This window comes from Saccharomycopsis crataegensis, assembly GCF_037102585.1.
Source record: "Saccharomycopsis crataegensis DNA, jcf7180000000085, whole genome shotgun sequence".
In the NCBI taxonomy this organism is placed as follows: Eukaryota; Fungi; Ascomycota; class Saccharomycetes; order Ascoideales; family Saccharomycopsidaceae; genus Saccharomycopsis; species Saccharomycopsis crataegensis.
In genome coordinates, this window is record NW_027043830.1 from 813471 (window position 1) to 832381 (window position 18911).

General features: G+C 37.2%; 5 protein-coding genes across 5 annotated transcripts; 3 read left to right on the forward strand and 2 right to left on the reverse strand. All coding sequences in view use genetic code 12, as the record gives it.

Moving 5' to 3' along the window:
• Positions 1 to 38: 38 nt before the first annotated feature.
• DASC09_050870 (uncharacterized protein) lies at positions 39 to 4820 on the forward strand (the record flags this gene model as incomplete). Its single annotated transcript, XM_064998686.1, has 1 exon — positions 39 to 4820. One exon carries the CDS (start codon positions 39 to 41, stop codon positions 4818 to 4820), a length of 4782 nt encoding a protein of 1593 aa, XP_064854758.1.
• A 432-nt stretch (positions 4821 to 5252) lies between these two features.
• Positions 5253 to 6959, forward strand: DASC09_050880 (uncharacterized protein; the record flags this gene model as incomplete). The annotated part of the gene is made up of 1 exon (XM_064998687.1): positions 5253 to 6959. One exon carries the CDS (start codon positions 5253 to 5255, stop codon positions 6957 to 6959), a length of 1707 nt encoding a protein of 568 aa, XP_064854759.1.
• Positions 6960 to 7279: 320 nt separating this feature from the next.
• Positions 7280 to 9808, forward strand: SET2 (histone methyltransferase SET2; the record flags this gene model as incomplete). The annotated part of the gene is made up of 1 exon (XM_064998688.1): positions 7280 to 9808. One exon carries the CDS (start codon positions 7280 to 7282, stop codon positions 9806 to 9808), a length of 2529 nt encoding a protein of 842 aa, XP_064854760.1.
• Positions 9809 to 10161: 353 nt separating this feature from the next.
• Positions 10162 to 16131, reverse strand: MOT1 (DNA-binding ATPase; the record flags this gene model as incomplete). Its single annotated transcript, XM_064998689.1, has 1 exon — positions 10162 to 16131. One exon carries the CDS (start codon positions 16129 to 16131, stop codon positions 10162 to 10164), a length of 5970 nt encoding a protein of 1989 aa, XP_064854761.1.
• Positions 16132 to 16504: 373 nt separating this feature from the next.
• EGH1 (hydrolase) lies at positions 16505 to 18823 on the reverse strand (the record flags this gene model as incomplete). Its single annotated transcript, XM_064998690.1, has 1 exon — positions 16505 to 18823. One exon carries the CDS (start codon positions 18821 to 18823, stop codon positions 16505 to 16507), a length of 2319 nt encoding a protein of 772 aa, XP_064854762.1.
• Positions 18824 to 18911: the final 88 nt, after the last annotated feature.

Consider the following 18911-nt stretch of genomic DNA (forward strand, 5'->3'; position numbering starts at 1 on the left):
GTCATCTAGAGTAACGCGAATAGGAAAACTCCAAAGTGATGTCAAATATAGACAATAATAGCGGACCACCCTCTCAAGGGAAGACGACGACAACGCCTGTCACGAACAGTACGTCTTCTCCAAACCAAATACCAAACACTATTAGAAGAAACTTGGTCCCATCTTCGGCCAATAGATTCAGTGTTATGTCTAACACATCAGCAAGTGTCCGACAAAAATCCTTTGATAGCCCTCTCTTTCTACCTGGTACTTCCACAGGCCAATTCTCTAAAGATCCAGCACAAAATCATCATCAACTGGCACCAATGATCCTACAATCAGCTGATGGTGCCCAAGTGATCGGTATTGCAGACCAAGCTTCAGCGACCGGAAACACATCTTCCCCTAGTTCGCTATATACTGCATTTGAAACCAACTCAATGATGAGAAGAAACTCAACAGTGAAGAGAAATCCAAAAAATCCGTACAGAAAATTAAACTCATACTCTATTGCTAGACAGAACTCTACATTGCGCCCTCGTCAAGGTCATAGCAGCACAGTACGAGAAATCAGTCAATCGAATGATTCTACTCATAGATCCAATACCCTTTTTCAAAAGCAAAAGAAGCATAAGTACATGTTCTTCAAAAGAAATAGCAAAAGATATACCAAGAAGGCTGCTTATAGTAGCAAAGATGAGCTATATCGGAAAATGAGTTATGTTATGAGAGCTCCATCAATAAAGTATGATATTGTTCCTTCTAACATTTTATCCTTCGGTTACAATATTTCGCAAGATAGTTTATATCATTATTATGGTCTACCTATCCCCGTGCCACCTCTCTCAAAAGACTACAAAGTGAAAACAAAACGTTTGCAGAGACTGGCAACTACAAGGCAAAAGGCAAAGTTTGTTTTCCCAAAATTCAACAGAAAATCAAAGAAGAAGAACTCTGAGTTATCAAGAGAGCAACGAAAAAAGCTAATCAAGCAACAAATCAGAAAAATGAGTAACGAAAACATTGTTCTTCCTAAGAAATTTCAAAATTTTATTGAATTACAAAATGATAATGTGGAGTCGATGGGAAGTGATCCACAGCATCAACAATCCAATAGATCGCAGGAGCATGTTGAGGAAATCATCAATGATAATTCTAGTGCTTATAGTGTTCAATTAATTACAAATTCAAAAGTACTTAGCTCTCCTTCCTTAAATCATGCCAAACCAAAAAAGATGCGCCCTGTGAAAGGGATGGGTAACCGGAAATTATTCCTCCAATTGTTGCGCTTGAATCCTGAATTGAAATCGCAAGTCAAATGTACAGATTGGAATGATAAACAGAATTTGATTTTGAGAACCCCATCTTTGGAGTTCGAGACTTGGAACAATAATGGATTGAGCTATGGTTTCAATAAGAGAGGCTCTAACAGGGTTTCTACTCACAACAGTATGGCAATAAAAAATATCATTGATGCTGGTGCTATTATGAAGCAAGATTCAAATGATCTTAATAATGATATTACTTCTGAAGCCTTGATTATAAAACCCGGTGAAGAAGGTAACAATTCAAATGCTGGCTCTTCTACCCAAAAGGATTCTCCAAAAGCTTCTGTTATTGCCGGTGGTGAGAAATCGTCCACAAGATTGCCACAAGCAACCTTGAAAGCCCCAGGAATTATTAAACAGAATATCATAGCATATTCCAAAGGTGCCAACAAATATGACTCTCCAATTACTTATGAGTTTCCAAGGGGAAACAAAACCAAGCAATTCAATAGGAACCCAAATATCAGAATGGGGATGCTTCTTAGGGAAGAAATTGAATCAACTGGTTCCCCCAATTTTCTGTCGACGGATTTAGTGAGACGATCTATAATTAGTACATCCAGTAACGAAGATGAAGCATATTATACTCCTCCTATTACTCAAGAATCTGTTCCAAGAGCCTCTGGTGACAATCTTGATAAATTTGCTTTTGAAGGATATAGCTGCTCTTCTAATAATCTCACTCCTCCTGTTTCAAGCACCGAAAAAGTGATGTCTACGCAGATTCCAAATAGTTATGGCTCAGATTCTTCAGCTGCCGATGTCCACAATGCCAAGATTCGTGAACAAAGAAAAGCCCAAACCAGCATAAGCACCATGAGCAATACATTGGATAATGCTGCCGTGACTGCGGCGCTAGCTTCAAAGAGATTGAGCACGAGTAGTGAATTGATTTATAGAGGTTCGTTAGAAGGTGCCTCTGCTCATAGGGAAGGCAAAAAGAAGATTGATTTCGAGACGTCTGGAAAAGAAAATCCTACGGGAACATCGTCTACCAATCCAAGCACTGCTAATGATTACAGATTTGCTGAGGTGCAATATTCTAGAAAATACTCTCCAGAAGTTGATGTTCTTCCAATCGGCTTTGCCGATGATTTTGAAAAGTCAAATAAGAGGAAAAGCAAAACAGTCTCAATTGATGATAAATTGAATGATGAGTTGGCGAATACTAGTATTTCTGATAGACAAGGTTTGCTTGACCGTGCCAATACTCAAAAAAGGAGACAGAAGAGAATGATTTTGAGTGGCTTATTCAGTGGTGGCAAGATTGGACTTAAAGGCGGCAGTAAAAGGTCTTCTCTTATTTCCACGAAAAGTAAGAGGTCTTCAGTCAGTAGCGTGAAGTTACCTCGAGATAAATTCGGTGTTAATGCCTCTGGAACAGAATTAGTGCCTTTTGCGAGTGCTGGATTAGGCATAACCTCTCAGTCTTCAGGCTCATCCTTCAAGAAGTGCGTAGTTGTTGAAAATTCCGAAAGTACAGCCAACAAAGATACATTGTCGGAATCGGAGCCTACGGCGAATAGGGAAGTGTCTCCTGGTGTGACGAATAATTTAATCAGTACACTGGCTAAGAAATCTAGTTCTCAAATTAATACTAATGCAACTCTAAGTGTGGAGTCTCAGAAAACTGATGGTGACAGTGCTGCTCACAAGGATTTCCAATTGCGTATTACCAATATTTCTGCAGATGAGTACAAGAGGTATTCTGATATTTATGAACAGAACAAGGATAGTGCTATTAATCCAGATTATATTATAAGTGATAAGGATGAGATTGACTTGCAACGCGAATTAGATTCCTTCAACCCGATGGCTATTCAAGCCATGATCCAAGCAAAATTAGCCGGTGATAATGGCTTAGGCCTTCCTGCGCCAGTGAAATCAAAACATGATCAAAGAAGATTTTCAAATTCATCTTTGACCACCATTTCTTCAAAAGAAAAGTTTTATGCCAGAAGAAATGTTATTGATAGTGCCAGAATGAGTGCTAGTGAAGTTTCTGCTAAATCTGTTGAATCATTAACGAAAGTTGGTAACATGGATAATAAAAATATTGAGGAAAAAATTAAGTTTCCTACTACTGAATCTAAGAAGCCTAATGTTGGTGAACTATCACCACCACCACAGAGGATTTCTAAAGTTCATTCCATATCCAATGATTCTTCTTTACCACTGCCCCTGCCTGCTTTGTATTCTCTGGAAGCTTTGATTAACTATCAACCGATTTCTGCTACTAATATCGTTTCAGATAAATTCCTTTCCCCAAGCCCTGCTGTTAACCTGCTGCCGAGAAATAGTGAAGCCGCTACACAATCTCCTCAAAAAGACATGCCTGTCAGATTAATTGATACCGCCAAACCAATAGAAAGAGTTGTTGTGCCTATCATTGCTAATGAAAACCATGATAAAAGTACAAACGTGGAGAGAAATCCGTCTTCAGCCAGCCATCAATCTGTTCCTGTTTCTTTATGCAGCAGCAAATACACAGGATCTACGGTGGCTGAATCAACAAGTAGTGGACGTGGAGGATCCGAAAGAAGCAATTCATCATCTGGGAACTCTTCAAGTGTTCAAGATAATAACAGGCAATCATACGAAGCTTGGGGACAATATATGAAGAAGATTGTGAATCAAAGGATTAATTACAGATTACAAAATTCCTTACTAGACAACCCTATTGCGGAACAAAGGAATGATTCTGTTAGTGGCTCAAAATGGAATACCAATTTCCCTTCCGATGAAATTATGGATGCTTCCTCCGCTTCCCTCATGAACCCTAGTGTTTTCAAAACTAGAACCATGTCCGTTGACAGCACAAGCAGTTTCATAACAGCGAATAGCGAACTTGATAGTTTAATTGAGGAAACTATTAGAAGGTCCAGTGATCATGTCAATATGACTTCAAGTGTCGCCAGGATTAATCTACAAAAATTGCCAATCAATTATACTTCCGGAAGTGAGTCTCCAAGTAATATCACTGAGTCAACTTCAACAATATCACCGGATTTTAGAAGAACCATCACAAATAATCAAAGAAATGCTCATGCTTCCTCTATTTCTGAAGTTGGTAGCAATAAATCGGGAAATCGCAGTCCAGCTCACGGAAGCTTAAGACATCATTATCAGTCAAATTTGGATGCTCAGAATAATCTCAACGCTATTAGTGAAAGTATAAACTATAACCCCCAATTTATCAACGCAAACAGAACCCACGGGAGTAGCAGCGAAAGCGATAGACCACATAGCTCTAAAAGCAAAAGATCGAATGATTCAGTCTCCTTGAGATCATATATTGGTGGTAATGAAATTAAGTTGAGCGTTTCTAGGAATGTTCCTGCCTCTCCTTCCAGAGTTGCCTTGGTAAATCAGAATTACACACTTGGTGATCTATCTCATAGCTCAATTAACTTGACTTTAAGAAGGGCGTCCTCCCCTAAAGGTTCCATGGGATCTAGAAATGGATCAATTAGATCAAAAAGCTCGTCCGGCTCATTTCTCTTAAGAGCTTAGGTTGATTTTTATTTTAAAAATTTTCAATTCAATTTTGTATTATTATTTTTTTTTTGTATTATTATTACTACTACCATTACTACTATTGTTATTTAGTGATGCTTAGAGGATAGTGTGAACTGCATTGTATCATGTTTTGCCTCACCATTCATCCACACTTTTATTGCTCATAGTATTCAAAGTTCAATTCGTGTTTGTTATTATTAAATTTTCGTTTTTAATTTTTGCCCCAATTTATAATTCATTAATGCTACATTTAGATAATATTTAAAGATAACAATAAACATTTGCAATTTTTTCGAAACCTTCAACAACAGACCCGCATCAGTGGGTCTTTGCTGCATGCAGAAAAAAGCAAAAACAAAAAAAAACATAGCAATCAAAGATTTATATAACATTATTGAGACAATCAAGACAAATAACAACTGAAACATGAATGAATCATATGGCGCAATCGAGGATGCTGCCGGATCTCATGGAAGAGTTTTAGGTCTGACATCTAATCCTCAGCAAAGTAAAACATCATCGCCTCCCCAGATTGAAGTAGAAGCAGATGACTCAAGTTCAGTAAATAGTGAAATGATTGAAAACCTTACGCGAAATCAGGAAAACCAGCCTTTACTTTCACCTGATGATCCTAGAGTGACACCTCTTAATGTAACTAAAGTTAAGATATTGAGGGGTTGCCTTCATTTGCTATTGGTATTCAACGTGATTTGGCTAGTGCTTTCGCTAATTTCTTATTTTGTTTCCATTCCAGGATTTGACAGCCGTGGAAAGTCATTTTTCGAGTTCAGCTTCATCTTGATCAGTTTATATGCGAATTTCTTGTCTTATGTGTTCTTTTTGACCCCATCAGATTTGAAAATTGATTACCTATTTAATATTGCTGGTTTAATATTGATATCCTTGGATTTGTTTATGATTTTAGTTGTCCCATATCAAAGAAGTCAGCATGGGAAATCAGAGTACATCGCCTCATTTTTCTCATTGTTTTCTATTGGACTCAACCTTGTTTCAAACCAGCACGTTTTGATAGCAAAGAGAGGCGAAGAGGTTAGATTAACGGGAAGAATAGAAACTAGAAAAACGCTTAAGGAACACCTCCTGATAGGGTTAGAGTTTTTTTTAAAGGTATTGTTGATTCTTTACATTGCGAGTATCAGCTTGAATATATATTTAAAATGTATAGATTCCGCAGTTTCTAAACCTTGGGGGACTTTGGTGTTCGCAGATGATGAGACATATAGGATCCATCTATATTGCCAAGGTGACGTCTATGGTGACAAAGAAGATAGCAATGATCAACCTATTGTTCTTTTGGAGTCTGGTCATGACTCAAGTGAGGAATTTGTCTCTTGGTTACAGGAGCTTTACCAGCTAAACAAGGTCCACAGATATTGTATCTATGATCGTCCTGGCTACGGATTTTCAGACTCATCGCCATCACCGTACTCTTTAGGGATAAATTCAGACTTGTTGTCTTCTGTTTTGATGAAGCAAAATATTACAGGCCCATTTTTAGTGGTTGGTCAAGGAATTGGTGGGTTGTATGCTAGAGTATTTGCCACAAGACACATCCATGAAGTTCATTCTTTGTTATTAGTTGATGGTTGGTCTGAAGAATTGCTTCTTCCAAATCCCCTCAAACACTCAAAGAGCAAAGATGCTATTTTGCCAAGAGAAATACCAAAATTAAACAGAAGATATGGATTAAAGCTTTGGTTGAAGGGTGTGTTTTCTTCGGCAAATATGATGAACTTCTACAATTTAATTTTTCATCAATTTAGATCAAGCGAAAGGATTTTTGGAAGAGATATGCATCTCCAGGGAAAATACTTAAGAGCCAGGCTACAAGAACAAATTTCTGCGAGTATTCTTTCATACAATGACATCTTGATATCAAAGGATGCTTTGGATGATGCTGATAAACAGGTTTCTGTGATAAGTTCTAAGTTCTTGATTAAGCAGTCATTGACCTGGGGCAATTGGCAGAGGGAATTGACGAAATTGTCGCACAATTCCCATAATGAATGGGTCTTGACGGACTCCGGATATGAGGTGTGGAAATATGTCGAAGGTAGAAAAAGACTTCAGAAGCTCTTGTTAAGAATGCTAGGAGAAAATGATGATCTTTGAGTAATTGGTGGCTATATAATGTATAACTGCAGAAAATATATGATGTACCCATGCATGTGCATGCAAATCTCATATGGGGTTGAAATTTACTGGAAAAATCCTTTGAGGAATCAAAAAACTGTATGATGGAATAAAAACAAAAAAAACCAGAAGAAAAAAAAGAAAAACAAAAACAACAACATTTGGCCGTAATCAACTGCAATCGAGCTATTAAAATAGAGTAACTCTGTTTAAAGGTAATATTTCAAAAGAAACATAGTCTCTGCCTGAAACGGTGACGCTGAGAGTTTTGGTATTGAATAAAAAATAAAACCAGAAAAATGACTACGACACAAAAAGATGTACCTACAAGCCCACAGTTGTATTTTGACGAGGAGGACAGGACAGATGAGGCTTTGTCAACATTTGGCCAACTAAAGTCCTGTACCTACTTAAATAAACTGATCGGCTCAAGTGGTCAAGAAGAAGCCATCACTTGTGATTGTTCCAAGAAATTTATTGACGGTCAAAATGTTGCCTGTGGAGAGAACTCCGACTGTATAAATCGTTTAACTTCAGTGGAGTGTATAGACACTCATTGTTATACTTGTGGCCCCGAGTGCCGTAATCAAAGATTCCAGAATAGAGAGTATTCTAAGATTTCGGTCTTCCAAACAGAAAAAAAAGGTTATGGTGTGCGTGCGGAGGCAGATTTGGCACAAGGCCAATTTGTTTATGAATACATTGGCGAAGTCATAGATGAGAAGAATTTTAAGAAAAGAATGATGGATTATGACAGAGAGGGCATCAAACACTTTTATTTCATGATGTTACAGAAGAATGAGTTCATTGATGCCACCAAAAAAGGATGCTTGGCAAGGTTCTGTAATCATTCTTGTAGCCCAAATGCCTACGTCGATAAGTGGGTGGTGGGCAACAAGTTGAGAATGGGGATCTTTGCCAAAAGAGATATTATTGAGGGTGAAGAAATTTGTTTTGATTATAATGTTGATAGATATGGTGCCGTTGCTCAACCATGCTATTGCGGAGAATCAAATTGTATTGGCTTTTTAGGTGGTAAAACTCAGACAGATTCAGCTAGCTTATTGCCACAAGCTTTAGCTGATGCTTTGGGTATAACAGGATCACAAGAAAAGGAATGGGTCAAATCTAAAAGAAAGAATAATAAGAAGTTTAAGGTCAATAATAATGAATCCAACATCAATGAGGAATTTATTTCCATGGTTCCTATCAAGCCTTTAGTATCGGTTGATGTTCCAAAGTTAATGGGTGCTTTAATGTTACCAAATCAGGAGCATTTAATTGTCGATAAACTTATTGATAGAATTTATATCTCTGAAAATCTGGCTGATAATGAAGAAATCAATAAATTGCTCATCAGGATGCATGGCTACAAGACTTTCTCCACTTTGATGAAAGAAATGTGGAGACGGAAGAGTTCTCAATTCAACACATTATACAAAATGGTTGAGATTTTATTGAGATGGCCTGCTATGAGTAAAAACAAGATCACGAGCTCACAAATCGAGGACGTTATAAAAAGCATTTCGGAAGAGGCTGAACAATATTCAGAAGGTAATCTTACAGATGATATTGGCAACATAAAGCCGTACAAGTTTTATGAGCTTCATGAAAAAACTCTGGAATTGCTTAGTGTTTGGAATAAATTGCAAATGGCTTTTAGAATTCGTAAAGCTGCTGATGGCAATGGATCTATCCCAACTTACAACTTCAGTAGAAGAAAGGGCGAAGATGCTGATTATGGTGAAGAGGATAAGACAACTTTAGAACAACAGAACAATAATGACTATTATAATAATGGAAATGGTGACTATTATAACAAGGCCCAGACAAACTATGATGAATATGGCAATTATAATGATGGTTACAATTATAGTAGCAATGGGTATAACGATGATGGGTACGGCAATAATGGGTATAATAAGGGCGGCTATAGAAAATATAACAATAGTTATACAGGAAACAACAAACGAGGAAAAGACAATAATGGTTATAATAATTATAAGGATAACGTTGTCTACAATTTACCAAATACCCAAAACTTTGCACCTCGTAAAAAGGGATATACAAATGACAATTATGGTGCCAATTCTCATTATGATGATGAACAAGACAAACGGTTTAGAGAATATAAGGAACAAATTGAGAATGAAAATAAAAAATTAGAAGAGATAAGACTCCAGCAAATCGCCCAACAACAAGAGACAGTTTCAAGGATCATTGAAGATGCTCGGAAGGCGGACATGGAAAGAAAGAAGCAGGAAGAAGCAGCTCTTGAAAAAGAGAAAAAAGGGAAAGATCCAAGGGCCAACAAGAAACCTATACCTAAGAAAATGGATTATGAGGTGGCCTTGAAAGTATGGACGAAATTGTTCGCTGGTTATGTTCCAAATATGATTAAAAAATATGAAGCAGAAATTGGAAGAGATAAACTTAAAGCCTGTGCCAAGGATATTGTTCAAATATTATCAGATAAGGAAATTAAGAGAAATGGCCTTACATTCAGACCTCCGAAGGAACTAAAGGAAGACAAAATTAAAAAGGTAAAAGTTTACACAAAAGATTACATGAAAAAATGGATGAGCAAATATAATATTAGATCCCATAAAAAGTCAAGTAACAAAAGCGAGCGCTCAAAAACTGAGACTAAAAAATCTAATTCCGTTACCGATATATCTGGAGACACCCCTGATAAGGAAAGTGCTGCCAATTTATTGAATAACCTACAAATTTTGATTGCAAATGGAAAGCGTGAAAATGAGGGAGAAGAAGGTGAAAATGAAGACACCAAGAAACAAAAGATTGAGGTTCCTGATGAAGGAGAATGAGGAGATGAAATGAAGGAGAAAATGTATATTATTTTTTTTTTATTTTTTTTTTGTTGCTTTTGTATATTTTGTTATGAAGTAGTTCTGTTATTTTTTCCATTTGCGTTGTGATACCTAAGTGTATTGATATAGTGATCAAGATTTTACATGAACCAAAGAAAGTGTAAACTTTGCAAAAAATATTTATATTACTGGAAATAAATTGACTAAAAATACATTCTTTACATTTCAAAAGTCCTACCCTTAGACCTATCAAAAATAAAAGTAAATCCATGGGGTTTCAATAAAAAGAATTTATAAGGAAAAAAAAAATATCGCGATGACGAAACAAAAATTTGGTGATCCTGGATTGCTCATTTCTTTCTAGAGGCCAATCTATCAACAAAGTTCTTGACATTATATTCATCTTCGTACTGGGAGTTATCCCACATGTCAGCAAGGGAACCGAGTGCCTTCTTTGCCTTACCCCCCAATCCTAAATCATCAATAGGGCCATCTTCGCCGTCCCCATTCTTTTCAGCTTCTCCACCATTACTGCCAAGGCCATCATCTTTATCATCGACGTCGAATAGATCTAATAATTGATCAGTATCCATAGAATTTAAATTATTATTTTGCTGACTAACAACAGCAGAGGCAACATTAACCTTGAATTGTTGTAATGACATAATTTTTTCTTCAAGTGTATGTCTAGTGATCAATCTATACACATTGACTGCCTTGGTTTGACCTAATCTGTGTGCTCTATCCATAGCTTGTAAATCATTCATAGGGTTCCAATCATGCTCAACAAAGATAACAGTATCAGCACCAGTCAAGTTTAAGCCTAAACCACCAACCCTCGTAGTTAAGAGCAATACATCAATTGATGGGTCGGAATTGAACTTTGTGACTAGTTGCTGTCTCATACGCGGTTCGGTACTACCATCAAGTCTCATATAAGTAACATTTGGCAAATGTTTTTTCAATAAATCCTCTTCAACCTTATCTAACATTTCCTTCAATTGACAAAAGATCAATGCACGATGTTGAGAGATAACACCATCAGAGAGCAATTGTTGTTGTTCCTGCTGCTTTTGTTGCTTCTCAGATAAATGCTTCTTCAAAGAACCAGAAGCAGAAGAAGAAGAAGCCCCAATACCACATTCAATCAACAAATTCTTCAAATCCAACAATTTAGGCGCATGTCTAATATCATCAATATCAGACTTTGAATCTTTCAAATACTGTTGAACTTGCATATAGTTTGGGTGATTTGAGCTTAAAACCAACGATGGATGGTTACATAATTTTCTCATGTATTGCAACGCTTGGAAAATATGCTGTTTACCATTTCCTTCACCTTCATCAGTTTGTATAGCGTTTTTCAAATCTTCCTCCACAACATTTTTCTTTTTTTTAACAAAATCTTTATACAAAGCCTTCTGGATATCACTTAATTCACAATATCTATCTTGAATAATCTTTGGCGGCAAATCGTTCAAGACTTCAGATTTCAATCTTCTAAGCATAAATGGCAAGACTTGTTTATGCAATGCCTCCAATGCCAACGCTCCCTTTTCCTGTTCTTTAGAAGAAGTCTTAGAGTTTCTGCTAGCAGCAATCGGCTTGGAAAACTTTTCCTGGAAATATTTTTCCGTTCCCAAGAAGCCAGGCATCAAAAAATCAAATAACGACCACAATTCTAAAACATTATTTTGAATAGGAGTACCAGTCAAAATCAATCTGTGCTCAGCTCTGATTCTCTTAACAGATTTGCTTAATTTGGAATTGGCGTTCTTGATGATATGCCCTTCATCGAGAACAGCATAATTGAAATTTTTGGTGGCAACGAACTCAACATCATTTCTCATGACATCGTAAGAAGTGACAATGATATCAGCAGAATCAAATTGGGTTCTCAATGGATTTCGAACTGTTGGAGAGCCACTATAAACCAAAACCGATAAGAATGGGGCATATTGGTTAATTTCTTGTTCCCAATGACCCATAACAGAAGGCGGACACACCACCAAAGAAGGTAATTTCTTAAATTCATCTAGCCCAGTCTTCGCAAATTGCTCAATTCTATTATGATGATCACTGGAGACAATACAAATCGTTTGTAAAGTTTTACCCAATCCCATATCATCACATAAAATACCGTGTAAATTGTACTTGTTCAAAAAATGCAACCAGTTGACACCAGACTTTTGGTAACTTCTTAGTGTGGCCTTGATAGCTACTGGTAATTCATAATCTGGAATCTCCTTCGGATTCATAAGTTCTCGGATGAAGCTTCTTTCCTTTTCTCTGCCTTCTAATAAATCTTTTGGCATATCCTGCGGATCTTCAATTCCTGCCTCCAAAGGCACCAATTTAATAATGGAAGCAAATGTTGTTGTAGCTAAGACTCTAATATTCGGATCACTATCACTCATTCTACCGAGCACAGGAACAATAAAGAAAATAACATATGGTAAGATGTCAGCACCCATAATATTGGATAAATGATAGATAGTTTCAATAGCACCTTGCCTATTTGACAAAAAGCCAGAATTCTTAAGCAATGGCAACACATTAGTGACAACAAATGGGATTGTTTTTATTGGAAAATGTTTGCACAATATAGCTAAACATTTAGAGGCAGCATACCTGAAGATGGAGTACTTTGATTTCAAGCCGCGTAACAAAACATTGAGATCTAAGTTGGAACCAAATAAAAGTTCTTCATTCAACTTAGGTGAAATAGTTTCAATGATTCCCATACTGTCAATAATTGATTGGGCAATCTTATCGTCCTCATAGGTCACATTTTCATCAGTAATTAATAGAGATTTCAGAGAATCGAAAGCCAGTTTCTGCAAGATTGGCAACCTATCAAAGATTTCATTTCCATAGTATTCTATAATCATATATAGAGTAGTTTTAGCTCCCAACACTTTAGTAATGTGCGAATTTTCATAGCTATTCAATTTGGCCACAGATTTCTGAATCTCCAAAGAAAAGATGACGTTATGGAGGTCTCTATTTGGTTGAAATTCAGGAAATTGAACACTCAAATATGAGCATAAATTCTTCACCACTTTTTCGTAAATCTTCGACTTTTTAGAGTCCACCAACTTATAGATAAGTGCAGCCACAGACTTCGCAGTATTGTACTGATACAACTCAGAGTCTGATTTAATAGAATCCATCAAGCATCTGATAAATGGGTTCAATTTCGGTGGCAAAGAATCAGCATTGATGTAGATTTTCAAGGCTGCGCCAGCGAAGCTAGATAGAATGGTGATATTTCTACTAGATTTTAATTCATTAATGTTCTCAATTGCTTGAACAATTACTTGCTTTGAGTTTTCCAAAGCTTCAGATGCGGTAAACTTGGAGGCTCCCGATAGCAACTTGAATAATTTAGTGTAATATTGATTCACAACCTTTTCAGCATCAGCAACACTGAAGGCATTATTACCAGCCTGTTTTTCGCCTTGTACTATTACAGGCAATAATGGAATTTTACTATGAGGGACTCCACCGTTTTCTTCAAATCTAAGGAATAATTCAGAACAATTATTTCTGACTGCCTTGAGCGAAGGAACTAATTCCCTATAGTAAGGCAACTTTTCTGGCTCATTCAAATATTTGAGTAGCACTGGCTGAATCAAGTTCACCAATACTGAATTTTGATGTTTATTTAATTCCCCTAATCTGACAAAATACTCCTCAATTATCATGGCTGAGTAAATTCTTGGTGTAGATAAATTAGAATTTAAACTTTGTTTCAATCTTGTAAAGATATTCAAAATCTCACCATCACTATTAAAAGAACTTAAAATAAACCCATACGCTTTTGAGGCCGCAATCCTTGTCCTTATAAACACATCAATCCCCAATAAGGCGATATCACCTTTCAATATAGGAGCATCAATATTAACATGCAAATCCGCAGAGCTTGGATGTTCACTATCACTTGGGGTTGCACTTGACGCAATATAACCTTCCTCACCACTGACCTTATTCATCACATCTGCCGGCGGAGATTTTCTTTTACGGCCTCTTTTATGTTGCATGGAATTGTTGGTCTGTGTTTCATTGGAGTACGGTTCACCATTTGGTTTCAAGACATCAGAATTATTCATGTGGTAATTTAATCTGTTGATACCTAGTGGCACCAAAATTAAATTCAAAAGTGGTGTTGAGTGAATTTTAAAAACATCTTCAATTGAACTTGAGCATGGGACTAATTCGTTATACTCAAGATTCTTGTTCACAATTTTTCTGAATACTTTCTCAGATAATGCCAAAATATCCGGATGCTGTTCAAATAGCAAGTTTTGAAAAACTAAGCGGAAAAGCAATGGATCTTGGAACCATTGTCTTGAAGAAGAAACAGCACTTGCAGATTCCTTAATATTCAAAAAGGACAAGAAAGTTTGAAGGACCGATTTTCTAATATTGGAAATGGAATGACGGAAGAATGGATATAATTTCGGCATTAAATTTTCAAAGGAATAATAATGCGACGCATCACCATTTTCTTGAATTGTCATAGGTCCAGATGACATATCTTTCATTAACTTCAACACCTCTGGGTATTCTGCTAAAGAAGAGATGAGGTTTAATATGTTATTCAAAGAGGACTTTAGATCATCATGTATTGATTCTAAGATGTTCCAAATGGTTTTTACGATCTTAGTTAGCCATTTATTATATGGTAATATGTGATCTAGAATTGGGATCAATAATGCAGCAGATTCCGATTGGATTTCTTCAATATGATTTTGCAAACCATCAAGCACGACCGATATGACACTCTGAAATACTTTATCATTGCGGAATATAAAATCAGACTTAATCGTGACAATGTACTTTAGTCCTAATATGGCACCATGAGAGGCCTCCCAACATGTGCTTGATCTATTTTTATCGATAGTTAATTGGAATACAACTGGATCTTGCACGACCAACTCTATCAATTTATTGAATATTTTTTCTAATAGTACTTTTTCTGGAGCAACAGACTCATCAATATTGACTAATAAAGCAGCCAATGCTTGCGCTGTTGACTCTCTGACAGGAGCAACAACACTGTCACCAATATAATCACCAAATCTATCTAACGCAAACAAGGTTAAAATTTTTGCCACTAAGTCTTCCAATGCGTCCAAATTTCTCCGGTTGTTTTCTTCAATTGTATACCCTCTGATTCTGTTTATTGATTTAGCGTGATCCTTTAGCAATTCTTGTAAACCTAACGCCGAACCGTGTCGTATTTCCCAGTTCGGGTTAAACAAATCAAATACTAGCAATTCATAAAGACCTTGAAATTTCCAAATTTTGTCAGATACGCCTACTGACTCATCAAACGCTATACTTGAAACTTTAGTTTCCATCACCAAAGTATTTGCATCAGCCTGGGAAGTCAATTCAAATTTTGCTGGCTCAGTTTTTACTACTTTTGGCTCATCTTTCTCCACCGAAGATGATAGGGATGATTGTGATAAGTCCACTGGCGCGTTTTTATTTTGTTGATTACTCGCTTGCTGCTTGGCCCTTCTACGAGCCATTGCTCTCAATCTAGCAGCAGAGCCTTTACTCTGCGAGCTTTGGGACTGTACGGAATTTTTTGTTAGTTCTTCCTCCTTTTGTTTTATTGCAAGATCTTCTTTTTCCTTCTTCATCCTATTTTGCTCAGATTCTTTCTTTAACCTTTTATATTCTTGCTCTTGTTTTATTAAAATGGACGGGTCACCATAACCTAATCTGGCATTGAGTAATTGTTTTGTTAATTTCAAATTTTCCATTAAATCTTTGTTATTATTTAAATCAAGTAATGATACACCACTTGCCACAAGTTTTGGGCAATCATTAATCAATCTACCAAAATTCAAATCTGATAATTTTACATTATCTGAAGTTGATAGTACTTCCTTAATTTTCTCAAACTGTTTTTCAGGATCAATTTTAACCAATGGCTCCGACTCTCCTTCCACCTCTTCTTCTTTAATTTTTAACGGGAGATCTCCATTATCTTCGGTCTTTACAGTGTTGCTTTGATGCACCTGATGTTTTTCGCCAATCACTTTGTTATTTTTGAGAGGCTCCTCCTTGATTTCATTAGGGTTCCACACAGGAGAGCTTGCAACAATACCCCCAAAAGCCCTAGCAGCAGCAATTCTGGTCTCCCATTTGCGGGATTTCAAGTAAGGGTAAACTCTTGCAAGAATGTTCAAGATTTCTTCTGGATGGCTTTTAGCCGAGTCTGATAGCTGGTCTGCTGCGGTGTTTCTAATAAAGGCAGAGGAGCCTGTATCAAGAAGAAGCACGAGCCTATCGAGCCTGGACATTATTGTTATATTGAAGTTGTGTCAAAAGGTTTTCGATGGTGTGGAAGGTGGGTTTTATTTGCGGTTTGGAATTTTTTTTTTCTTCGTGACAGAATTGTTATTTTTTCACCTACACAAAAACGCGGCAGGCGAAGATTTATTTATACTGCGCTCTGGGGTCGTCCTGCACAGCACCATTACGGAGGGTACATTGCAACGCGGCGAAGACACCAATTGACGTGATCAGAAGCAGAAGACAAAAAGTATTTGTATTGTAACGTCAACCTGTAGAAAGAGAATAAAATAGAAAAGCAAACCAAAGATGACACAAAAAAAAACCAAGAATAAGAATAATAACAATAACAATAATGATAATAATAATAATAATCCCAAATCAATTCCAACCTAAAATATTGCCAAACAGGCACACAAAATCATTTGTTGACGATGCCCCCATGGCACCAGAATAATTGGATATTTCTATTTCTTGTTTTCCTGGCCCATGATACCATTTCAAGATCTCTGAATCTACATCTACCACAAATTCCCCAGAACTTAGCTTGACATCTAAATATTCTTGATAATTTTCCAACTTAAAATGTCTCTTTGGCAAGTAAATTTCTGTACAGATACTAGGACCACCACATTCGGTGGCTGAGAAGCAAGAAATGGCACTTCCAATTTTTAATTTGAATAGTTGATTCTTCATGTCAAATTCACAGTGTTCAACGCTAGTTCCATGAATCTTTAGGGCGTACGGCCTGATGATTGCATTTGCAGCACGAACCCCGTTGCGAGTCGCTGGCTGGAACGAAGCGGTAGCGTCAGCCAAGACGGGTGCTGCCATCATACTGGTTGTTTCAGCATCATCTGATTCAGTATCGCGCCTTTTCTTCTGTTCTTCTTCAGAAGATACTGTAATGTTATCATCTTCTATTGAATTCATATCATCAGGAGAATAAAACGAGAAATCTTCACAGTTCCATGAATCTCCCCATTTGTGAGAGTTAATCCAGCAATAACACCAGTAAGTATGGGACAAATCAGAACCTTCTAAAGCATATCCAAGGGCATCTAAAGCGCTGGTCTGCTTGTCGTAATTGCCATCTTTGAACGCTGCTTTTCCATCCATATCAAATGGCATTCCAGTTTCTGTAACAATTGCTGCCACTGATTTCCCCAAGTTTTTCTTCCCTTCGGATTTCATTTCTCTCAATTGGCTTCTGATGCAGTTTCTGATATTCGTTTCTCCAAAAACTAGACCAAATATCGGATTTGAGTATTTGCCACGTACTATACCAAAAGTATCAACGTTATAAATCTTGTTCCAAGTTTTAGACATTAAAGAGAGGCCATCATAATAATGTAGGGCGTAAATTATTTTATCATCTATCAATTCAGGCTTATCAACCAATTTAGGCGGTCTTCCGAAAACCACTGGATGTAATAAAATAAAAATATTGTCTTGCACTGATCTCATCTTTTCCTTGAAGTTAATATAATACTCAACAAAGGGACCGTTGGTGAACGAATCAATATCAAGCTCTTGACCAGTGTGAGGATCCACTTTGAAGAAGTTTGGCTCAGTTATTTCTCCAGTTACATGGTCCCATAACCCATGCTGACCCCAAAGGCACTCTCCTAGTCTCCAAGAGGAGGCTCTGTCCCATTGGTACTTGGTATCCCAAGATTTCCCACTGCTTGGGCTTAACCATACAGTCTCTCCCATAGGATCAATCTCAGTTGTACCCGTCTTTCTTGGTCCAAACACGGTAATTTTATAATTGTCCACAACACATTTTCTCCCAACCCCCAATTGCAAACAATCATACCATGTTGGTGTATGCCCCACTCTCAAAGTTCTCTCGCGCGGAATCTTCTTTAAGTCTGAGGTCCCATAGAAACCAACATTGGGCTCATTCATCATTTCAATACCCACAATCATTTCATCGAAATATTCTGGATGTTTGCTCTTAATTTGGGAGAGCAAATATTGGAAAGAGTCGAAGAAATGGCTCTGCAAATAGTCTTGAATGTTCACACCATTAATCATTGCCTTAGGGGCAAACATCTTACCATTGAAAAATAATGTGAACATTGTTGCTGCTCCCAACTTATAATAATTGGTGGGCCAAAGCATCTTAGCATAGACTTCGGGATCTTGCTGGCTATGATCTTTATCATCCGGATCATAGAAGTCGCCATGTAAAATAGATGCTCCACAAACGCCAAACTTCTTTGGATCCATGCCAGCAGCATAAAAGGTCCATAATGGTGCACCGCTTCCCCCAGAAAAACGAGACCAGCAATCTTGATGAGGGTCGAAGAAAACGTAGATTCCCCCAATATCTTGAATGATTCGTAACACTTCGCAAGTATATTCAATAAAGTCGTCGTCATATTTTCCCGGACCTTCATGTTCTATCGCTTCCCAAGTGATGATGTATCTTATGACGTTAAACCCCCATGACTTAATTCTCAACAAATGAGTTCTTGCCTCGGATAGAGGGAAAGGTCTTCCCACGAAGGAAACATTTTCACCATCCCAGAATAGCTCATTCGCGGAAGGGAAGCTACTGGGGATATTTGGAGTGAATGGGAGCTTTGAACTCGCATCAATATTGATGCCCTTTAAGGTGAGCTTGCGGCCTTCACTATCAACAAAATCACCATTTTTGTTGGTAGACAAGCGGCCCAGAACTAAATTGACCATTGTATTTTATAACTAATAATATTTACCAAAAGGCGGCAAGAAAAAAAGTAAAAAACAATAATCAAATGAATAAACTTCTCAACTTCTC